The sequence below is a fragment of the Camelus dromedarius genome, chromosome 4, assembly GCF_036321535.1.
Source record: "Camelus dromedarius isolate mCamDro1 chromosome 4, mCamDro1.pat, whole genome shotgun sequence".
Lineage (NCBI taxonomy): Eukaryota > Metazoa > Chordata > Mammalia > Artiodactyla > Camelidae > Camelus > Camelus dromedarius.
In genome coordinates, this window is record NC_087439.1 from 2,776,803 (window position 1) to 2,800,843 (window position 24,041).

The window sequence follows — 24,041 nt, forward strand, 5'->3', positions numbered from 1 at the left end:
GAAGGTAAGATTGTCTCAGCTTCATGTTGTAGCAAAATGCTTCTCCATATCAGAGATTGGCTTTGAACTTTTGAAATTCAAGTTACTAATCTGTTATCTGTTTCTGATAAACTGATTGAATATTATCTAATTTTTAACAGCTGTACTCTTGGAAAATTTTCCTTGGATGGGATGAAATATTTATTTCATTAATTATGCATTAAGCTATAGAATACAGCTAGGCGCCTCTCCTTTTAAGTAAAAGGAGGTAGACACAGGGAGCTGACGATGCAGGATGTACACCAAGAACAAGATCGGCACCAGTGTTACACACAAGAACCAAGCCAAAAGAGGACTTCATCGTGAACGGCAAGAGGATGGATTAGAGAGGTTTCCAAAGAGGAAGGTTGATTTAATCTTTTCCAGGCTTAACCTTTTGCCTCTAGATACTGAAATCTATGGATGAGTCTATGAATTATACTGAATGCAACATAATGAAGTATATTGCAGACTGAGTCAGCAGATCCCGTGACCATGATTTGATGGAAACTGGAGTGAAGTGGGAGGCACTGGGTGAGAAACTAAAGGTCTGAATGGGGGGGAAGGGATGGACTTTACCTTTGCAAGCCTACTTTCTGTCATGTCACAGAGTCAGCAAGCCATAAGCTGGCCACAGGAACCTTCACGAAGCAGCAAATCTCCACAGAAGTAGAGTTACAGACATTCCGTGACACTGACTTTTTATTATTATGTAAAACAACTGGAAATATGCAAGAAGACTCGGAAAGAGTTCTCAGAACATCTGAATTGGTACTGGCATAGGACAGACATAGATCAATGCATCACCACTGAGAATCTAAAAGAAACCCTCACATTTACAGTCAATTGATTTTCAATACGAGTGTCAAATAACTGAATGAGACAATAATAGTCTTTTTAACAAATGCTACTGGGACAACTGGATATCCACATGCAAAAGAACAAAATTCGACCTCTACCTCATACAATATATAAAAAATTAACTCAAAATGAAAAAGCTAAAACTACAAAATTCTTAGAAGAAAACACAGGCGTGTGTCTTCATGACTGGATCTGGCACTTGTTTCTTACGACAGTAAAAGACAGAAATAGATTAACTGAACTTCATCAATATTAAAAACTTCTACTCTTCAAAAGACACCGTCAAGAAGGTAAGAAGGCAAGCTCCTGAACAGGAGGAAATACTTGAAAATCCTACTTCTGATCAAAGAATTGCACCCAGGATACAAAAGAACTCTGACAATTCAATCATAAAAAGACAACCCAATTTGAAAATGGGCAAAAACCTAAACAGACAGGTCTTCAAAGAAGATACACAAATGGATAAGCACATGAAAACATCCCCAATATTCTTAGTCATCAGAAAAATGCAAATCACAGCCACAATGAGATGCCAGCTCACACCTAGCAGGAGAGCTGGTGGCCAGTGGTGACAGGAATGCATAGAAATTGGGAGAATTATACACTTTGGATAAAAATGTTAGATGGTGCAGCCACTCTGGAAAACAGCATGGCAGGTCCTCAAGAGGTTAAACAGAGTTACCATATGACCCATATGACAGCATTTCCATCCTTAAGTCTGTCCCCCAAAGAAATGGAAACATGTTTACACCCAAACTTGGACAGAAATGTTCACAGCAGCATTATTAGCAATAGCCAAAAAGCAGAGGCAACCCAAAGGTCCATCAACTGATGGATGGGTAAATGGTTTAGCCCCACAACCGAGTACTGTTCGACAATAAACAGAAATGGAAACACTGACAAGCGCTGTAACATGGATGAACCTTGAAGACGTTTTGTCAAATGAAAAAAGCTAATCATGAAGGACCACACAGCATGTGATTCCATTCCTGGGAAACACCCAGAGCAGGCACATCTATAGAGACAGAAGTCAGACTGGTGGTTGCCAGGGGGTGGGGGGGCTGTGGTGCTGGGGGTGATGGCCAAGGGATGCAGGCTTTCTTTTTGGGGTGATGGGAATGTTCTAAAATTGATTGTGGTGACAGCTGCACATCTCTGAATATACTAGGAGATACTAACTATGCATCCTAAATGGGCGAATTATATGATACGTGAATTTTTTTCTTTTTTGGTGGAGAGAAGTAATTAAGTTTTACTTATTTATTTTTAGAGGAGGTACAGGGGATCGAACCCAGGACCTTGTGTATGCTAAGCATGCACTCTACCACTTGAGTTATGCAATCCCCTTATAATATGTGAATTATATTTGAACAAAGTAAAAAAAAAAAAATCCAAAGGCAGGATCTAGACAATTTTCTTAATTCTCTATTTTGGGTGTACAGATGTGATCTGAATTTCTCCGTGCATTGACAACATGTCTAAAATGAAGAGAAAATGAAGGCAATGCCTAACTTCAACTGGTTTGTATAATGACCTTTCTGCACAAGGCATTCTGAAATCCATGAAATAAATACACACAGATTCGATATCCATTCACAAAAGTGAAGATGAGACATGACAATTTTCTGGTACATTCCATGAAACATTATCCTCTGATTTGATCTAGCTTGCCTCATTGTGGTGAGAGATCACTAACAAATACTGTTTAATAGGAAAAAGAAAGTTAACTTCTGTGAGGAAAGAGGTATAATTCTCAACTATTCTAAGGGTAAATATTATAAGAAAAAAATAAAGAATGGCAGGATGAAAGTCCAAGTTTAAGAAACAAGTGCATTATAAAGATAATAAAAGTGAAATTATAAGGAAGATGCAAAAGAAAGCTGTCCCTGAAAAGCTAGTGTCCTGCAACACTCTGCGCTGCACACTCACGGCCGACGTGCTGAACTTCATACGTACTGGATTCGCAGTTTGATGTGACTTCCTCTCTCCATCCCGTCTCTTGTTTTCTGAATTAGTCTTATGATGTGCTGTCACCTCCAGGGACGCTTCCAACATGGACACTTTCTTTCGGGTGTCAGTCAGTTCTTGTTGAAGCTGTCTCATATGGGCCTAAAGAGATAACTCTGTTACTGAATTTTAATTCACCTTATTATTAAGTTACGTTAATTATATGTAACTCCAACAAATGGACTTTGAGAACTATCCCCACAGACATCAGTTCACCTTCTTTTCCTCATAGGCACACATTCCTGTTTACTGAGTTTCATTAAAGACACAGAAGGAGTGACCCTCCTGCCTTACCAACAGTAAGTTAACTTAGACGATGGATGCAGCCCCACCAGCCATTCCCTGCCCCTCCCAGGAAGTGGCCAAGCTTTACCCCCACTGAAGTCTCAAACAGAAAGGGGTGTGTGGGTGGGATGAGTGGTGGTAAATTCCACACTGTGGAACACTCTCCCTCTTTCTCATTAGAGGCTTAAGTTCAGAGTTCTTCACATATTCAATCTGGTGTTTAAAGCCTTCCAATAGACTCCCATCTCACAATAAAAGCGAGGTTATTCCAGTGGCCTTTGGGGACCCGAGACAACCTGGCCTCCCCTGCCTCCTGGACTGCAGCTCCTACGGCTCCCCCCACCCCTCCCACTCACTCCCTTCCTGCCACTCAGGACTCTGGCTGCTCCTCCTCAGTCTGAAAATGGGACCCCAGTGCCAAACTCGAACATCACAGAGCGCTCCAGTTCCTCTGTACTGGACAAACTTAGATCCAAATGACAGTAACTGAGCCTTGCAATGAGAACTGTGAGCACATTATTTGAAAAAATGTTCAAAGTAAATTATAAATACAACATGGGAGACTAAGTCAAACACAGTTTTGCTAAAATTTACATTTGTCCCAAATTATGACTGAATGAAAAGTAGATGCCTTCAAGGAGTGGAGAGATCATAACAATACATGATTTGAGATGGAAATATTTCTAAATTTAATTCCAAATGACATGAATAAAAATAAAGTTATATCAAATAAAAATGTATGAAAAGCTACTGAAGGAAAATTACTGCAAGATACAGCATTTACACATCAGTTCATCTGGGAAATCTGGATTTAACTGTCAAGGTAATCCACACCATTGAATCTTTTCTCTCTCTCTCTCTCTTTTTTTTTTTTTTTTTGTTTGTTTACTTTTTTGGTTCACACAACTGAATCTTAATTTCAAAATACTCATTTTAGTTCTGAGCATTTCATTTATCTGCTTCATGATACTAAAATGTGGTGACAGAAAGATTAAAATGATTTGGGCAGTATAAATTACTAAGACCTGGCTGCATCTGTCAACAACTTATAGCTTAATCTCTTAGAATTTCAGGTGACACGGCATCTTTACTCAAAGTAAAGCACCTCTCAGGTCTAATTTTTGTTTGCTGGATACAAGAAATGCCTTTAGGCTGCTTTACAGTGTATATATTTATAGACCGCACATTTCTCATATTCAACTAGTTTCAACGTTTAGCTTTCATCAGATACTACTTTGAATTTTCTTTGAGGAAGTCTGAAAATTGGTTCCCTTTCTGGGTACTTACTTCCATTTCTGCTCTGTCCGTTTCATACTGACACAGTCTGTGCTTTAAACATCTGCATTCATCGATTAACTCCTTGTTTCCTTCCTCCAGCATCAGAACTCGTCTGCTCATGGCTTCAAGTTTTCCCATGTGATCCAGAAACAGCTGTGGGGTATTAAGTATTGTCTTTTCGCTTCTGCCTTCATTTTGAGCAACTTCCAGTCGCTGTCGAAGCAACGTGTTTTCACTTTGTAGTTTACATATTGTCTCCTTCAAGAATGCCTGCTTTCCAATGTATTTGCTGAATTCCCCTTGTTTGCTCTGAGACAGGAGTTCAGTTTCCTTGTTTGAATGCTGGGCTTGGCCTCGGTCTCTATGCACACATTGTAATACCAATTTCATTGGTCTAAGAGCATCTCTCCTGGGATGGAGCTCAATTTCTGGGCCACGGAATTGACGTTCAGCTTCAGGAAGTTGCTGAGGAAGCACCTCGCTGCTATCTTTTGGGTCAGACAGCTCAAAATCCATTGTGTCCTGTAAGTGAAACCCCTCATCTCTTACTCTTTGAACTGTACGCAATAAACTGACATATCATAATTTCCTTTGAAGTCAAAGACTAATCTCTAAGTTTATACAACAATAAGTTTGCAATATCTGGGTATCCAACTGGAAAAACTTAAGGTGGATACAAATCTCAAACTTTAAACAAGCAGAAATCCCCAAAAGTTCAAAAATTTAATTAAAGACAGTGAATCCATGAAAGTAAAAAAGAAACCACGAAACGATGTTTAAGAAGCTCAGAACTGGAAAGGCCTTTCTTTCTCTGAAATGCAACAAACCCAAAAGGCTTAAAATAAAAAATGAATAAATCTGACTATACTTAAAAATTGTATCTGACATCTAGCCTTTACAGCTACCCCCAAAGTAAGTGCCTTAGCTCTGTATATATTGGGATAGGTTAAATTTCCTAAAAATTTTTTTCCTGAGAATATTCCATAAATATTCTCCCTTTCTAACATTTTTAGAGTGAGTTATAAGAATTACATCTACGGATAAGTGATAAATCTAAGCACTGTACTGAGCACATCTACAAACATCAGTTAACTCAGTTAGCTGTGACAATTCCGGAATAAAGGGTTAAAAACACAAGCAAGCTGCAGGGTTTCCCCTAGGGCTTCTGACTCTCTGACTCTTACACCAAACCAAAGCTACTTCTCTAGGATAAATACATAAACACAACAGAAGCCTTCTATTTCCCTAATGGTGAATACACTAAAGGTAAAGAAGGTCAAATTTACAGAGCTCTTCTTAGAAAACCAGGGGACTTTTTGCTTCTGCAATAATTTTTTTTCTTCTTCATGGTGTTTATAACAGTAATGGATGTGAAATAGCAGGGAAACACAGTGAACTGTTCTATTAAAAATAAAATACTGATCAATAAATTATCACTAAGTACAGATTATGGCATATCTATCACTATATTCAAAAGCTCCTTGTACTGAAATCGGATACCACATGGAGCAGAGCGTTACTTTTATCACATGTATGAGAATGACACCCAAACTACAGTTTCTGAACTGGCTGCGCTTTTCCCTCCTTACCATCAGTGGAAATGATAAAGTAACCTCTCCAATCATCTATCAAAGGAGTGAGATCACTGCCAGAAACTAGAATGCCTGCCATTAGTAGCAACAGTTTTGAAATAATTGAAAGTTCATCGATTCCTATGGACAATATTAACAGCCTCTCCTAGGATGAGGCCATTGTGAATGTTACTACGGCACTGTTGCCAGCAAATAGATTTGAATTCAAAATATTGCTTTATCCAATGGACCAGAAATGAAACCTCCAGAAAATATATTTACATATATAGGCTTTTAAAACCCTCTATACTTTCTGTACCTACAGTATTGGTTTTTAAACTATATAAGTATACAAATTCATAGACACACGTTTGAAGATGACTAAAGAAAATACCTTGGCATTCATTTTCTTATTAGCCTTTTCTGCCTCCTTTTGTTGGGAAAGATGATGGGCCAGGATTTCATCTTGTATTACTCTGGCATTCTGCACTCGAGAAAGTTGTCTCTGAGCATCATTTCGCTCTTCTAAAACCTGGAGACACATTTCATTAGGTTTTGGGTTTTATACTATGAAAAAAAGTCAAAAAAAAGCTTAGAAGGGGAATCTTTAAAAAAAAATTTTAAACCTGTTAAAAAGAAGTAGTCTTTTTAAGCACAGGGATCTCTAATGCACAGAAATAACTCAAATTCTAATATATGTGACAGCTAAATTCATCACAGAGCAAAAACACAAGGGATGTAGTATCATGAAAGAAAAAGTTTTTTAACACTTTTTAAATTGAGTTATAGTCATTTTACAATGTTGTGTCAAATTCCAGTGTAGAGCACAATTTTTCAGTTTTACATGAACATATATATAGTCATTGTAACTTTTTTTGTTGTGAGCTACCACAAGATCTTCTATATATTTCCCTATGCTATACAGTATAACCTTGTTTATCTATTCTGCATATGCCTGTCAGTATCTACAAATTTTGAAATCCCAATGAGAGAAAATTTCTTTGTAAGGCATTTAACCAGTTCCATCATAGTCTCAAGGCAATTTAGCCTGGATTTTAACTTCAAAAAGCCAAAATTAAGAATTAGACTTGTTACTTTGTTGAATGGACCAAAACTATCAATCCTTATGTTGATGATTAAGCTCAATTTAACTTCCATTCCTTCATTCAGAAAAGACACAGAGCATCTATTAGATGCCGAGAACACCAAGAAATTAGTAAATTAAGCTCTAAATGTCATACTTCATATTTAGGATGAGACAACTTTTATTTGTTTTAAATGAAAGTATAGATTAATTCAAAAGAATATTATAAATAATATTGATGAAACAGTGTTAGAGGTATGAAATTTTCACATTAAGACTAATTTACCTGATTTGGTTTATTCCTTATGCTCTTCAGTTTGCATTCTAGTGCTTGGGCAGTGATTTCAAGTTGTTGGTTCATGGAAACTTGCTCATTGTATTGTTTCTCTTTTCTTTTTAAGTCATCCTTAGATTTTTCATATAATAAATAAGCATTTTTCTTCTTCTTTGTTTCTTGTTCTAATGCGAATCTGCAGTGAAATATGCTTACCTTAAAATTTATTTTGTTAGAAAATAAAAAGTTCATTTTATGATATGGTTCTTCACATGCTGATTTATTACCCTAATGGAGTTTCTATGGTCTCAATTTTTTTTCATTTCTAAGTCTCATATTTTAAATTCCTCACTTCAATCTCTTCATAAAGATAGATCTATACACACACGCGCACACACACACACACACACACACACACAATTTGAAAAGTAGCAATGAAAAGACAATGCTACTGAGTTTCAGTCAAGAGTAACTCTGGTCAATAGTGTAGGAAAGAAATTTTGCAATTATTCAGTAAGGTTTGAATTGAAAATTACCCTTTTTTCCCCACATAGTCATAAATTACTCCTTCATTGGGACAGAGAATTGAGTTACTACTTAAAAGAGAAGCTGCTATTTAGAAACAAGTTTGCAAGTTCATGAGAGAGAAAATTTCAACTTCCTGAAGTATTACAGGGACTCCTACATGACCTCCAGCGGAAGGTGACATCCACAGGCATCTTTCCCAGAGCACAGACCCGCTAATTAGCATAATCCAAGGCGAGGCTGGGGAGCCTACTCCCTGATTCCCTACACTTTGTTTCTTCTTTTGCAACACTTTGAACTTACCTTGTTGAACATTATTTATTTAGTAAATCATTTTTAAATCCCTTTTGGTACAAGGCAGGATCCATAGTAAGTGATTAAAAAATAAAGAGTAATCCGTGCTTTCAGCATAGACCTTTGAACTAATCTTATCTCTGTATGAGAGCGATGCTGAATAAACTAACCAGTAATCACTTTCCACTTTATTTTTCAGTCCATCCATTCATATGTTAAGAATCAAACTGCATAAATTTTTTTTAAAGTTTCTGCCTTGAGAAAAATGGTCATTTCATAATTCTGCAAGTGGGAATGTAAAGTAATATAAACTTTCTGGAGGACAATTGAGAGATAAGGATCAAAGATTTTTTTTTAAAGAAATATAGAATGAGGAGATACATATATATATATATTGCCTTATTTCCAAGAGTCTCATATTCCACAATATTAATGAAATTTTCTCCCCTGTAAAATCCCAAAAGGGAAGTTAGCAATTATAAGACTTCTCCTACATACCTACAGTATTAAAGTAAATATAAAGAGTTCAAATATTTCTTTAAAACCAAGAAATTCAGTACCTCATGCGGCAGAGCTCTCGTTCCCACTCCACATTTTGAAGTTTTAACTGTGATTTTGCTTCTCTTGTTTTCAGCAGCTCTGTGTGTAGCCAGTTCACCTTCTTTTCCATTTCTTTAAGTTTTCCTCTAAGTTCTGTGCAGTCAGATTCTTTACGTTCTGTTGATCTGAATGAATCAACTGGATCCTGAATTTTCAATAACCTATCAGAATCTGCATTAGGAAGAAAACAAAAATAGAAACAAAATACATGAATAATTTTTGTGTATAAAAGACCATGCATTTTCACATTCATTCATCCATACATTGAACAAATGGATATTGAGCATCTATAATGTGGAAGACATTCTTCTAAGCTCTGCAGATATTAAAAGAATGACAAAGTAATATTATGACCATTATGCAAATAAATTTGACAATTCAGATGAAGTGGGTAAAATTCCTTGAAAGAGAGGAATTACAAAAGCTCACTTAAGAAAGAACAAATAAGCCAAAAACCCCTACATCTTAAAAACCAAAACAAAAGTCCTATTTAAAGACCTTACGACAAAGAAAATTCCAGTCCCAATGGTTACACTGGTGAATTCTTCCAAATATTTTAGGAAAATTTAATACCAATTCTACACAAATTCTCCTCAAAAAATGAAGAGGAAGAAATATGTCCTCATTCTATAAAACTGACATTACCCTGAATCCAAAACCAGACAAAGATATTACAAGAAAGAAAACTAATGTCATGAAAATGGAGGTAAAAATTCTAAACAAAACATTTGCAAATTAAATCCAACAATACAGGATAATTCATCGTGACCAAGTGGGGTGTATCCCAAGAATGCAGGGCTGTTTTAACAGGTAAAAATCAATGTTATTCATCATATTAACAAACTAAAAATGAAACCATATGATCATGTCAGTGGATAAAAAGAGGCACTTGCCAAACCTCCACATGTATTCCTGATAAAAACTTCCAGCAAAGTAGGAACCAAGAGAACGTCTTCACTATGACAAAGATCTGTGCTAAGCCTACAGCTGGCACCATACGCAATGGTGAGAAACGGAATGTTTTTCCCAGAAGGTGAGGAACCGGACAGGAGTGGCTACTCTTACTCCTTCTAAACAGCACTGTACTGGAGCCAGTGCAATCAGGCAAAATAAAGAAGCAAAAGGCATCTGGATGGGAAATGAAGAGGTAAAAGTGTCTGCTAATCAGCGGGGAATATGACTACATGGTGCGAGTCAGCTAACTCCAACCTGTGGGCTGGGTTGCTTGCTTTGGTAAATAAACTTTTACTGAAATACAGCCACGTCCATTAACTTGTGTATTGTCTATGGCTACTCTTGTTGCAATGGTGACAGAGCTGACTAAGCTGTAACAGAGAATGTATTTACTGGCTGCAAGTCTTAAATGTGAACTATCTTTAGTAAGACAGTAGTTTAAAGAAGAAAAATCTTGACCACCTTTGGTTACATAGAAAATCTGAGAGAATCCATAAAAAGGATACTAGAACTAACAAATGTGTTCAGTCAGGTTGGAGGGCACAGAGTCAGTATACAGAAATCAACTGTATTTCTATCATCAGAAACTAAAATTTAAAATACATTATTTTAAAACAAACAAATAAATAAAAATATACTACTTATAATCTCACTGAAAAATAAGAAATACAGGTAAACTCATAAAAGACGGAAACACCCAGACACTAAAAACTCTAAAATATTGCTGAGAAAATCAAGGAAGACCTATATAAATGGAGAAATAAACTTTGTTCGGGATTAAAAATTTCATTTTGTTAAGAAGTCAATTCTCCCCAAATTAATCTACAGATTCAACATAATCTACATCTCATTTCCAGGACACTAGCAGACTTTTTTTTTTAGCATTGACAAGCTGATTCTAAAATTCATGTGGAAAGAAGGGTAATAAAAGGAAACAAGACGAAGCCGGAGGACTGTGGCCTTTAACCATGGAGCTACGAGTGGCAGGAGCTGGATTTTAGGCAAGGAGTAACAAAGACCTGAATTTTAAAAACTGTCTAGTAATCATGGTTGCGGTGTAGACCAAGGTCCCAGGAGGTGGAACGGTGCAGAAGAAAGTCCTGAGGTGATTTCAGCGTTCTAGGAGGGAAGTAGTGATACCCTGACCTTGGGTGAAGGCGTAGGAGCAGCAGAGTCAACAGAAAGCACAGGGAGAGGGAACGGTCACAGCCCCTGGCTGGCAGCGCACAACACGTCTGCTTCTGCTTTGACACAGAGCAGGTTTCTGAGACGCAGGGGACTGTAACGGAGCCGTGCTCCCTGGGCGGCACTAGGTGTGCACACGTTACCACGAGATACTTACAAAGGCTGTGTAGTCATAAGGGGGTCCTACCTTTACTCTCCGGACCAAGTTGTTCGATTAGCCTCAGGGTATTCTTATAATTAGGGAAAAGCGACTCGCAATCCTTGGAAGCTGTTTCTGGTGACAGAGTTAAGTCATCGAGGCCATCCACAGAATTCATCTGCTCTTTGACCTACAAATAAATAATGCTATTTCACAGTGTCTCCAACATAGTTATAAAATATGCTCAGTGTACAGAGATGATAGATATCCAGCTTTTTATGAGAGCAAAAACAGACACTTCTCGAAAGACCTGATTTTCGTCAAAAGGCTAACTTAATCTATAGTGTTTCTAAATTATCTTTAAGTAAATGTCTCTACAACAAAGGAGGATTTTCTGTTTTTCCACTCTATCTTTTATAAAATTTTTTACTACAGGAAAATACTCTTATAATTAATATTTTACTATACCTGGTCCTTTTTAGTAGATGTTTTCTTTGAAGACCTGAAAAAAGAAAAAAGCAATTCATTTAAGACAAATACTAAATATTGAAAATACAAGAAATATGTACATCTATTATTTTTTATATAAAAATCTTTGCATTGATAATTAATTTTCAATAAAAGGGATTAAATGAAACAGTAACATTAAAGGACAAAGGAAGTATATCAATTATATTATTAACAAAGTATTAAATTTAGATCAAGAGGACAAGCAAAGGAAAAGGAAGAACATAACATTACTTGTATTATTTGATAGGAAAAATTATACCAGGATTTTATTGTTGTTGTCTTTTTCAATAAAAACTGGCTTTTATGACAATAAAACCCATTTGGAAAGTATTACTTAAGTCCTTATATGAAAGAAACCCTTTTCTAATAATCATGGTATTAGCTTTTTTGAGGACTTAGTGTGCAACTGCTGTGCATTATTATCAGCACTTTACGTGTCTTAAAGACATTTTAATCCTCACAACAATCCTGGGAGGTAGGTAATATATTAGGTACTTTACCCAGGAAGAAAATGAGGCACAGAAAGGCTAAGTCATTTGTCGAAGCCCCTATGTCTGCCCAGAATTCCAACCCAGGCAATCTGGCTTCAATACTTGCACTTCACAGTATGCAAAGAAAGTAATATTTAAGTATTTTTAACTAATGGAGTAAATGAATCTCTATTATTATTCTATATCTAGGTATAATTATAAATAATAATTTCTGGGGCATATGTCCAGAAGGAACCCTACTTCAAAATGACACCTTCACCCCAATGTTCATAGCAGCACTATTTACAATAGCCAAGACATGGAGACAGCCTAAATGTTCATCAACAGAGGACTGGATAAAGAAGATGTGGTATATTTATGCAATGGAATACTATTCAGCCATAAAAACCGACAACATAACGCCATTTGTAGCAACATGGATGCTCTTGGAGGATGTCATTCTAAGTGAAGTAAGCCAGAAAGAGAAAGAAAAAAAAAAACATATGAGATCACTCATATGTGGAATCTAAAAACAAAAACAAAACAAAACAAATACAAAACAGAAACAGACTTACAGACACAGAATACAAACTTGTGGTTGCCAAGGGGGCAGAGGGTGGGAAGGGACAGACTGGGATTTCAAAATGTAGAATAGATAAACAAGATTATACTGTATAGCACAGGGAAATATATATAAGATCTTATGGTAGCTCACAGCAAAAAAAATGTGACAATGAATGTATGTATGTTCATGTATAACTGAAAAATTGTGCTCTACACTGGAATTTGACACAACATTGCAAAACGACTATGACTCAATAAAAAAATGTTAAAATAATAATTTCTGAATCATAACACCTATTTTTTAAAAATAAAAAGACTAGACCTAGGCAATACTGGAAATCTACTTTTAATAAAGATTTGCTTTTGCTAAAGACATTAATCAGCAGGCATTCATTATCCATTCAGCTGTTTGTTCATGCATTTGACATGTCCTTATGGAGCATGATGGCTTTTTTAATTTAGAACTTAGTAATCCAAAAGTAATCATTTGTGATAGATTGTTAATAGTTTATTATTCTATTGTATATAAACAAAACCTTCCCGTTCTTCCTAGAATCTAAACAAATATTAAGTTAATATAATCTGGTATTTTACAATAGCATACAAAACCACAGCCACTCATGATGATACTGTCAAGGACACTATAAAATCTAGAATCATCAAGGAATGATTAAACCCTATTCAGTATGGCCTAAGTGTTTGTATAATTATTATGAGTGTACAATTTTTAAAAATCTATGGACAATGGTGTAACTTTAAAGTCATTACCTGAATATTCAATTGTGTAAGAATATTACGCTTCAGAACTAATGAGTAAGACCTTACAACAAAACTATACACGAATAGAAGCTTACTACAATATTTTAAAGATAACACAGTACAGTCAATACACTTTCTAATACCAGAAATGCAAACAAGATGAAATTGAAAAACATGTCTTCTACGGAATCACATCCAACAGCATACAGACATGGTCTACAAACTACCATGTCATCATTAAAAAAAGAAAGGGAACCCCCACGAGCCCCATGTTCCCCTTCAGTTATCGCCTAGTCCTCTCCTGCCTTCCCAAGAAATGTCCTCTGAGGGGCTGTTCACACTGACTCACTGCAGCCCGGCTTCCTTGGGGACGTATTATTGAAACTACTTTCAGTCAAAGGCACTTGTTCTCATCTTAGCCTTTTGGCAGAGTTCCTCCGACACAGTTGAGAATCCTCTTGCCTTGGCCTTTGCACTATATGCTGCTGTTCTATTTCCAGAGAAGGTAATCACTGCTAATACGTCTTCACCTAGAAATAAAGAATTTGTAGATTTTACCTGCCACAATCTTGATCTCCTTCACTTAAACTGCTGCTGTCATTCACGTGTAGGAGACCACCAGCCAGTGAGGCGGTCTTCGCAAATAAACGTGAAGTCACAGATGCTTTTAATGTCCGTTTTCCACTTTTATTCTTTACTTCCGTCATACACAAGCCAGGACAGCTACTGTAAAACAATCCATAAAAAAGTCAATTTTTAAAAACTAATTCTACTGATAAATCAAAAAACAACAATTTTTGTAAAATTCCAACTCTTACCTATCTTCAATCATTTATTAATTCACAAAATGGTTATCAAGTGCCAACCATATGCAAGGAAACACAAATTCTTGCTTCAAAGACAGATACACAATTATGATACAATGTGATATGCAAGAGCTGACATGTAGCAGCTAAAGTGAGCATAAGGAAGGCTTTTAAGAAGAGGGAAAATAAACAGGAGGTCATGAACAAAAGAGACAGGAGGAAATTATTCTACTTAAGAGATTAGAATGTGAGCACAAAGATTAGGCACATGGCATCTAGGTGTGTCCTGGGAACCTGGAAGGAAGAGTACAAAATACATGGAAGCAAGTAGAGAGATGAGTCTGGGAAGAAACTGTGAACAGTATCTAGGAAAATAATACTTACCTACTGTTGAATACTGATTTAGGCTTACCTATCAGAATTTCCTTTCTGCAGAGCAGGAAACTGCTGGTCATCAGTTTTTCCCCTTTTCCTCTGCTGAGTTAATCCTTTGTAATAACTGCCATCACACATGGTTTCTGATCCTTTCAGTTCACTACTTTTGTTCCTGTTCTCTTCTACTTCAACCTTTAGTGAAAGTTTGATACAAAGGGTAATTATCACTTCATTCATTATAAAGACTCTTTCTCATTCATTTTATCACTTGACTCAGTTTGCCCTGATTTCAATGATAAAAATATTTTTGTGCTTATTTTAATTTTATCATTTCAAGTCATTGAAATGTTTGTAAATTCTGCTTCTTTCTCTTTGAGGAAAAGAAACAGAATTTCTAAAATTTCAAAAAGGACTTTCTGAGTGTTGTGCTCTTACATCCACTCTTCCCCATGTGAATGGCAGAGACAAAGAAATAAAAAGACAAAGGCATAAAATTTGTCCTCTCCTGTCTTTACCACCTAGATTTTGTATTAAACAGCCAGATTTAGAAGATGTCACAGCTTGGTGCTTCAGTAACAGAAAGGAAACATTCTTCTTTCTGTGCTAAAGCTATCCTTTCCCCACTACTTTTTATAATTCTTGTTTCATTTGGATCCTGGGGTATCAAAAAAGTGGTGTTTAATAAAATATATAAACCCAAGTTTACTGAAAGGAGCGGAGTGAAACTGATGAATTGCCAGTAAGTGTGGAATTCTGCAAAAGGAATAATGCTTCCCAATTTCACATTCAATAACCATGACCATTTTATAGCTCGATGGCATAGGAGTAATGAATGATCTACTTTAGCCCCACTGTTTACTGAAAACGGGAACACAACCAAGAAAGGTTAAGTGATTTGTCCAAACTCCCTAAAGCAGTATTCCCCAGCATTTTACGGTGTCAAAAGAGATGATACAATTCTGTAACACTGAATCTAATAAGCTACCAAATAAATTCATCAAATTGATCAGATAAGTTAAAAGTGTGACTTTGGCAAAGTTGCTCATCTCCCTTTTCTATTAAAGGAGAACACCTTCAGATTTCTATCTTTAACACTCTTTGCACCTCACACAAAAGAACACACACATTTAAAAAATCTATTACTAGAAGTAAAAAAAAATCATTCAGTGCATCTCAAAACTCAAGTTTTCTCCTTTGGAGATAAACACTGAATTTTTTTTGCTGAGGGTTCATACTACCTATATGATAAAATCATACATGTCAAAACTTACTACATTTTATTACATAATACAATGTAAGTGTCTGACTCAACAGAAACACCCGAAAGTGGTGATTCAAGAATATGTGGGAGCACATGTATTTGTTCTTAAGAATATCTCAAAGTGGCCATGATGGAATTCTGAGTGTTCAGTGATCACTAAGACAGATAAGCCCGCACTCACTAAAGCACAATACACAGATCACTTTAGTGGGAGTGTGTGCTTGTATCCCCTCTCAGTCACTGCTTCCTTCCCATTCTATGGAAGTGCAACTTACATTTAAGCCAATAGATTAAAACAAAAAAACAAAAAAACAAAACCCTTGAGCTTATTATATTTCCTAAGCCATTTCACTCGCGTTTATTCTGGCTCAGGTCACGTGGCACACAGCTGAATTACTTTCCCACATCATACGGAAGACTGGCACAGAGACTTAGGTTGATTAAAGAACAAAACCCAGGAAAATACTTCCCTGAATTCCTGTTATTTAGATGGCAGAAATAGTCTGTTTCTACACGATTACATATTTAGATGACCCCGTTTTATACAAAGGCTATTTTCATAATTGGAAAATCAGATCAAATGTGGATCAGAATGGAAGAGATTATTGATAAAGAGAAAAAACAGAGTAGCAGCAAAGGAACCTCTACCTCTTTCTGAAGCTGAATTTTCTTTTTCCAAAGCCAGGAATTCTACTTGTAACATGCCTACCTCATTCTGAAACCTTTGCATATCTTGGAGTAAATCTTTTAGATATACTTTGGATGTTCTGTTACCATTTGATGGAGAAGAACTCACATTTCCTAATTCAGGGTCCATGATTTTAGTTATTAGCACTGCAGTTATCTGCAAGCAATGGCTTCTGGAGCTGGTCTTGTATTGGTTTGGTTTTCTTGTAAGTATTTGAAACAGCAGACATATCATGACTTTTTATTTGAATCGTGTGTTTCATCTCACTGGAGCAGGCAAGCCACAAACCAAAAAGGCTTTCAGGATCACTTACCTGAGGTGCACGGCCAATGTCTGATTTCCAGTGAGTATTTTGGTTCCTTTTTTGTTTTCTTTTTGTATCAAATTCTTGGTCTTCTTTCACTTTAAATGGAACTCGGTTCCTTACTTCATTTTCTCTATCATTATAAAAACTCTCATTTTTGTTAATGCGTTCAGTGTCTGGCTTATCATTTTCATCTAACTTCTTTTCATTTAAATAAAGTTTTGAAGATGGCTGGCAACCATACTCTGTTGACTCAGACTTGGAATAAGATGGAGAAACTTTTTCAAGACTGGGCTCTTTGTGTTCAGAGAATGCCTGGGATCCTACAGAGACAGAGGCTCCAGGTGCATCTTTTTCCTCACTATCAAATATATTATCTGTCACATTGGAAGGTAGTTCCTTTAAATCACCATGTAGTTCAGAGTTGTCACGTAGTGACCCTCCCTTACGATGAAAAATAATTTTGCATTTTTCAAGGATTTTACTGATTTTCTGATTTGCCTTCTTTGTGATAAATTCGGAAGTATTTTTCCAGTCCAATTTGCCTTGTTTGACCCACATGTCCTCATGCTTCTCCACACAAGAATGTTTTGAAGATACAGGTACGTCCTTTCTGTCATGTTCCATATTCATTTCTGGTTCTCTAGGCATTTTTTGCAGATGCACAAGTGAAAGATTAATCTGCTTGATTTGATCTTCAGATTTCTTTTCTTTCACAGTACATGCCTGTAAAACACACTTATCCTTAAGTAGTCAAGTATGGATAAAGAAAAATTAGAAAATAATTAAGATTTAACAAACCAATCTATGTTTGGCTACTCACAAACTAAGAAGTAAAACAAAACTTGCCTTAGCCTTGAAATAGGAGAAAAACAGGAACTCAGAAACCTAACTTTGTCACTGTTTGTTTGAACTAAACAATTCACACATGTTAAATCTACCAAGAATTAGAGGAGATTAGATTTTTAACATTACAAAGATTTCCTCACTAAAAAATATTTCACCTCTCGTACCTTAAATAGTGAGCCCCTCCAGTGCATGTAAAGATTTTTTTTTAAAGGACTAATAACTGGAGAAAAGGCAAACTGCAAATTATTAGGAGCCAAAATCAATTAACATCAATCAGAAAGAGGAACAAATTCCTGAATTTTAATGCAAACGATATACTATGATAGTGACTTATCTCAATATGTATTCTCTGCATCCACCGAGTTATATTATACTCTAACATTCACTAGTGAGAGTGAATAAAAGAATTGTTAATAATACTTACTGATTTCCTACCCTGAAATGAAATAAGTTAGAAACTTTTTGTCTGTTCCCTAACAGCAAAGATCCAATCCTGGAAGGTTTGATTCTCTTACTAGGCAGTTGGGTTGACTCTATGACCCCTATTCTCTCCCTGATTGTAGATTCTGAAATTGATTACATAGAGATCACAAGACAGAAGAAATTTCATCTTGGCATTAATGACTTGCAATTTGAAACTGCAAATTTTGGACCACTGGGAATGACTGTTCCTTACATGAAACTAACTCGGTGGCCATCACTGCTATATTATTTACAATTTCAACTGCTTAATCACATGATTTAATATTTGATATCACCTTCACATTTATCATGTGAGGAAGTTATAAAAATGGAAGAAGTAAACAATATTCAGGAAGGTTTTTTGCCTCAATTCCAAGGATAAAGTTTAACTATAAATTATTATAGATCCTAACAATACTTTAAGTTTTGTGACTAGATAAAATGCTATTAAAAACTAGATATTAAATAATTATTTATTGACTCTAAAAGTCTAGTTTGAAAGGCAATTTCTTTTGAACTGTGTTATCAAAGCACAAAAAACAGTATTAAACAAGAAATTTAAATTTACATTTGTACATACCTGTGAGTGGCTATTTTCCCTTCCATCACGTCTTTCTTCCTCTTCCTCAGAAGTCCTTTCTAAGTCTAGGTCTGATGAAAAAATGAATACGCTTAGTTAAAATTCACTACTTAGAACAGCTAGATAAAAGGCATCATCTTTATAAAAACGTAAAACACATTTCATCAATTGACAGTTTAAATTAAGCTTAATCTTTAGCTGGATATTTACTTCTTTAAGAAATACTTCTAATTATTTAAAATTTCAACAAACTATTTGGGAAATACTAGATGTTACCAGATTAAAGGCATACAAACATCTCAAAGTTTCACTCACAAATTGATTCACCAGACATGAACAAAACAGAGAAATAAAACAAAATTTAAAAATACAGTAGAAATATACAAAGTCACCTTCTCTACCTCCTAACAGTACCTTTTTAACAACATACCAAGCTTCAAGAGCAATGTTATTCATGGTTTCCAAAATTACTGTTACTTTTTATGCTTTTATCTTTCCTTTATCTGAACGTTTCCCTCTATTGTTCTGACAAGTTCCTTTTCCTCTTTGAAGACTCAGCCTGCTCTGTGAAGTCCTCCTTGATTGCAGCTGTCTTTCTGCAGAGACACAGGGATCTCTTTCCTTGGAGCTACCTTGGTACTTCACAGACTTTTCTAGTGTGTCTTCACCAGCTGAACTGTAAACTATTTCTTTACATGTCTATCCTCTTTGCTCCTCTGCTGCCGAGGACAAACTCTTAAAAGTATCTTTGTATAAACAGTATTTATAAGAAAAACTTCGAGTTTATAGCTTGTAGTCACTACTATAGGAGATAACTGAGAATCTTTTGTAAATATGACATTAATTCTACAGGTAAGGAAAGAAAAGAAAAAACTATAGGAGCAAAAAAATATTGTATGACTTTCTACTACAGCTCTGATTATATCACTCATTAAGGCACTAAATTAATTGGTATATAAAGTAGAACACATATTAGATGTGGTTAATCAACAGACTGGCTATCCTAGGAGAATTAGAATTGATATTCCATAGATTATTTTTAAGTGATAAAGCACTCCTTAAAAACCAATATCCTTTTCGCCCTGTCAATCCATTAAAAATAATAAAACAAGCTGATATACTACGTGGACACAGTTAAGAAGGAGGTCCTGTGTAGCAAATTCCCAATGACTGCCACTACCGCTGGGAAAGCCACTTCTAAAATACAGAAAGGCAGAGAATATACCAGAAATATTTTGATATTTAGTTGCAGAGGTGCTTTTTCAGTTACACTGAATATAGCTATAACAAACACTTAAAAATTCAGAGCTAGATAAAAAAGCTAAGAAGCCATATTTTCAGAAGGGAATCTTTGGATGTCCACCTAGGTTTCCCAACTAGTCACAAAGCTCTGGACATCATCCTCCTACCCGCTCTCAGGAGTGTGCTAAATACTAGTCTGAATGAACTTACTTTCTCCTAATTCTCTTTGCTATTTAATATGTTGCTTTGGTCAGAGGATGAATGTAAATGTCATGCCAAAAGGTACTGTCTGGTTGTAGGTTGCATAAAAGGAGTAAACACAAAGGCGATCCTGCCACAAAGTGATTTCTGCAAAGTCAGAGTATGGTGAAGCCACGCACAGGTAGACTATGGCTAGTTCTCTATGCTGCTTTATTACCTTCTTGGCTGCTTCTGTTCTCTGGCAGCTGTGATTCACACAGGCCACGGAGCGCTGCATTTTCTGACAGAGACACGGCTTCAATATTCATCCGGTCTTTATCTAGTAGGGCCGTCTGCCTCAGTTCTGTGGGTGCTGACTGGTTTGTGGTCACTGATTGTGATACCAACGGACATTTATTAACTTTCAAATGCTCAGCTCTTTGACCAGCCTCATTATTGAGGCTCAAACTAGAATCCCAGTCTGAATGATCTGAAAACAAAGTTTCCACATATTAGAATGTGAATAACAATACAAACTTGACTAACTTACACAAATTCTCTTTCCAGAGCAGCAGCCCCACATCCTCCTCTCCCCCCATACACACTGCTCCTTCCCAGCTGGTTGTACTTTACATGTCATTGCTGTTCACATAGGGAACCACTGTCTCTTTTTTCTACTTTTAATTTCCTAGTATTACTTATTTGGATTCACTCATCACTCTCTATAAAACAGTCTATATTCCATAAGAGCTTTATGAATAATTATGATTCTTCAACATATGAATTTTTTCATTAACAAAATGTATGTCTAACCAGCCATTTACTAGACTTTTAAATATGCATGACAGTATTGTGTCCTAGACACATGGGCTTTAAGAAAAATTTACTGAATGGTACTACTTAAATTACAATGAGACAGTCTTTCCCCAATGTACCAATATCTTCAGAATTCTTACCTTAAGCCTTGGATAAACATCATAAATTTATATAAGAAAGGATAGCCTTGAGTGACTAATTTTTTCCATATAAAAATAGGATAAGTCTAGGTACAAACTAGATCCAAAGAGTACAGAGTGCCACGAGGCAGGGAATATGTAACAAAAATGTTTTCCTTTTCTTAAAAGAATTAAGTTGTTAGATGTAAACTTTTAGAGACAAGTTAAAGAAAAAAAGGCAAGAAATGTAGACGTGAACTTTAAAGCCCACTTCATCACAAGGGCCCCTTTATCATTTCACATCCATGAGCCCTGTTTAAAACAGCAGTTCTCAAGTGTCATCTGACAAGCCCTGAAGCCCCAAGTTCCCTCCATCTAGGGAGTCCAGAAGGTCAAAACTAATTTCACAATAATACTGAACGCTATTTTCATTCTCATTCTCCGTTAAGTGTGCAGTGGAGGTTTCCAGATACATGACATATGATAACATCATAGCTCTAATGGCTAATGGAATGCTTGTGTGTGCTTGTTTTTTAAATCTTTCAGTTTTATTTTCTAATATACTAAACATCAATAGATACAACCCACTTAAAAGTTCTTCAGAATTCTCAATAACTTTTAATACTATAAAGAAATGTCCTACACCCCAGAACTTTTAGGATTATTGTTTTAAAAGATCACGTCTACCAAATACTAAGGTAGGACTAATAACTTCCATCATTTTTAATAATCAAAGACAACACACACACACACACACTCCTAATCAAAACATTCAGTTGGCTTAAGATCTTTGGGCTAGGGAAATAGCTCAGTGGTAGAGCACATGCTTAGCATGTACAAGGTTCTGGGTTCAATCCCTAGGACCTCCATTAATAAGTAAATATAAAAATAAATATCGTCAATGTGATAGCACTAGATGAAATAATTAAAGTGAAATATGACTGACATGTTAGCAAGTGAAGCTTTACCCTACGTAAAAGCCAGAATTCAATTAAGCATTTTAAAACTCTGGAAAAATCTTAGAACCTAATAATCAATCTCTCAGAATCCCCGAGAAGTATACGGACTCCAAACTGAGCACTTTAGTGTCTCCCAACATCAATAGAAACATCCGAGTCAAAGCTGACATTTAAAAAATCTATTTCTTATGCTTATATGTATTTTTCAAACATGGATACCGATCATAACATCTGCCTTACTTATGTCATCTTTCAATTAAATTTGAAAAAGTAAAAGGAGTTAGGAAGAAGAACACTGTACTTCATTTCAGAGTTAAATTTGTATTGCAAAATTTACCTGATTTGAATCTTTGAAAATTCTTCATTGCTCCTGTTTTTTTAGGAACAGAATCTTTCACTCCAACTGCAGGCTGAATGGTTTTTGAAACAAACCGATTAATAATGTACATTTGATACAATCTGTAGTAATAATTCAAGGGGGGAGGGTCTAGCTCAGTGGCAGAGTGCCTGCTTAGCAGTACATGAGGTCCTAGGCTAAATTCCCAGTACCCTCATTAAAAAAAAAAAAAAATTCAAGATAAAAGTATAAAAGTTTTTACCTTCAGGTGAGGATACTTTTCAGTAGAATCTAAAAGCCAAAAGGGAAACATAATCAATTATAAGTAAATATGAAAGCCAACTATCCAGTCATGCAGTTAGTACTGAGCGCAATCCTCATGCTTGCTTTGGAAATGAACACGTTAGGTTTCGGTGTTTTGTTTTTCAGGGGCAGTTAGGACAGCAACAAGGCAGAAATAGAAATCCATTATAGACACTGAATAAAGAGCAGGAATATAGGTTTAACAAAACATGCAGGTAAGATCTCAAAAGTACGATTATGTTTCAAATGACTTTATAAACTAGAAACGTGCACATGTACCAGTGTGAACATGCTGCCTGAGGAGGAGAAAAGCAATCTCCAATCAGAGGAGCAAGTCACGGCTCCAAGAAGACAAATGTGAAAGCTGACGGTAAAACGCAACAGCACATCTTCCACGCGACTGACACCATTAGACTACAAGTATTTACCACGCTCTTCAATTCGTCCTGTGATTTAGGAAGTCCACAGTTGTGATGGCAGTTCATTTGAATGTGCAATTCACTTCTCGTCAGAGAAAGTGTTATGAATTGATCGGCTTGGATACACACTTGTAGAATAATCGTTCATAACCATTTTTTTCCATACCCACATGGGCTGTTGGTGTGCCTACATTTCTTGGATCCTCTAGCCGTCAAAGTTTCTTGATCCACTCATGCAAGAAAGAATGTATACTGAGTTTTCAATATTGAAATCTGGTGATCAAAAAAAATTTCATTGCCACAGAATTATTAGACATTAAAAGTCTTTTATATTTCAAAACCTGTGTAGTATTCACTGAAAATAACAACTTTAGCATTTATGGAATGAATTCTATTAATTTCTATTATTTCCAAAATTGGTTTGGTAAATCAGGCTAATGTTTAAAAGCATTTCTGTGAAACAACTATCTTATCAAAAAATTAGGTATCAGTAAAAAAAAAAAAAAAAAAAAAAAACCACAGCCAATGCTTCATATTCAAATTAATCTCACTTGAGTAACAAATACCAATACAACATATATCTTTGAAGCCTGATAGGAGGAGTAGCTGTGGTTTACCCCAATTCTAGGCCGCCTCCTGATTCCAGTATTCTCTGGAGTGGCAACGATCTAACCTTGCTTCTCTATAAATATACTGACGCCATCAAAAAGGAGTCCTCGCAAGTTTCCCCTCAATTCCAACATCACCTACCTGCGGCCTTTTTTCCCTCCTTCCTTCCTTTCACTTTCCTCTTCAAAGGTACCTCTAGATCTGTGGTCTTAATTCTTCCCCTTCTCTATTCTTTGGATGGATGATGCCCACCATTTCTTTTCCCTCTCTGCTTAGCAGCAGTAGCTTACATCTCTAATTTCTACTTCAACTCTTTGCCTCGCTCTGGCTATGAACGTGCTCACAAAGAAACAC

General features: G+C 36.0%; 1 protein-coding gene across 3 annotated transcripts in view; it reads right to left on the minus strand.

The window, feature by feature from the left end:
* The window catches only part of LOC105102688 (ankyrin repeat domain-containing protein 26-like), a 130,689-nt gene that overhangs the window by 12,672 nt on the left and 93,976 nt on the right, over positions 1 to 24,041 (minus strand). For all 3 annotated transcript variants that reach the window (XM_064484639.1, XM_064484640.1, XM_064484641.1), the window contains 14 exons: positions 22,619 to 22,647; positions 22,357 to 22,429; positions 20,364 to 20,615; positions 18,704 to 18,774; positions 16,822 to 17,538; positions 14,597 to 14,751; positions 13,937 to 14,104; positions 11,544 to 11,577; positions 11,124 to 11,265; positions 8,758 to 8,968; positions 7,391 to 7,574; positions 6,415 to 6,552; positions 4,459 to 4,971; positions 2,836 to 2,988 (listed from right to left, as the gene is read on the minus strand). In XM_064484639.1, coding sequence (XP_064340709.1) covers positions 2,836 to 2,988; positions 4,459 to 4,971; positions 6,415 to 6,552; positions 7,391 to 7,574; positions 8,758 to 8,968; positions 11,124 to 11,265; positions 11,544 to 11,577; positions 13,937 to 14,104; positions 14,597 to 14,751; positions 16,822 to 17,538; positions 18,704 to 18,774; positions 20,364 to 20,615; positions 22,357 to 22,429; positions 22,619 to 22,647 — 2,840 coding nt within the window. The remainder of the gene's footprint in view (positions 1 to 2,835; positions 2,989 to 4,458; positions 4,972 to 6,414; positions 6,553 to 7,390; positions 7,575 to 8,757; positions 8,969 to 11,123; positions 11,266 to 11,543; positions 11,578 to 13,936; positions 14,105 to 14,596; positions 14,752 to 16,821; positions 17,539 to 18,703; positions 18,775 to 20,363; positions 20,616 to 22,356; positions 22,430 to 22,618; positions 22,648 to 24,041) is intronic.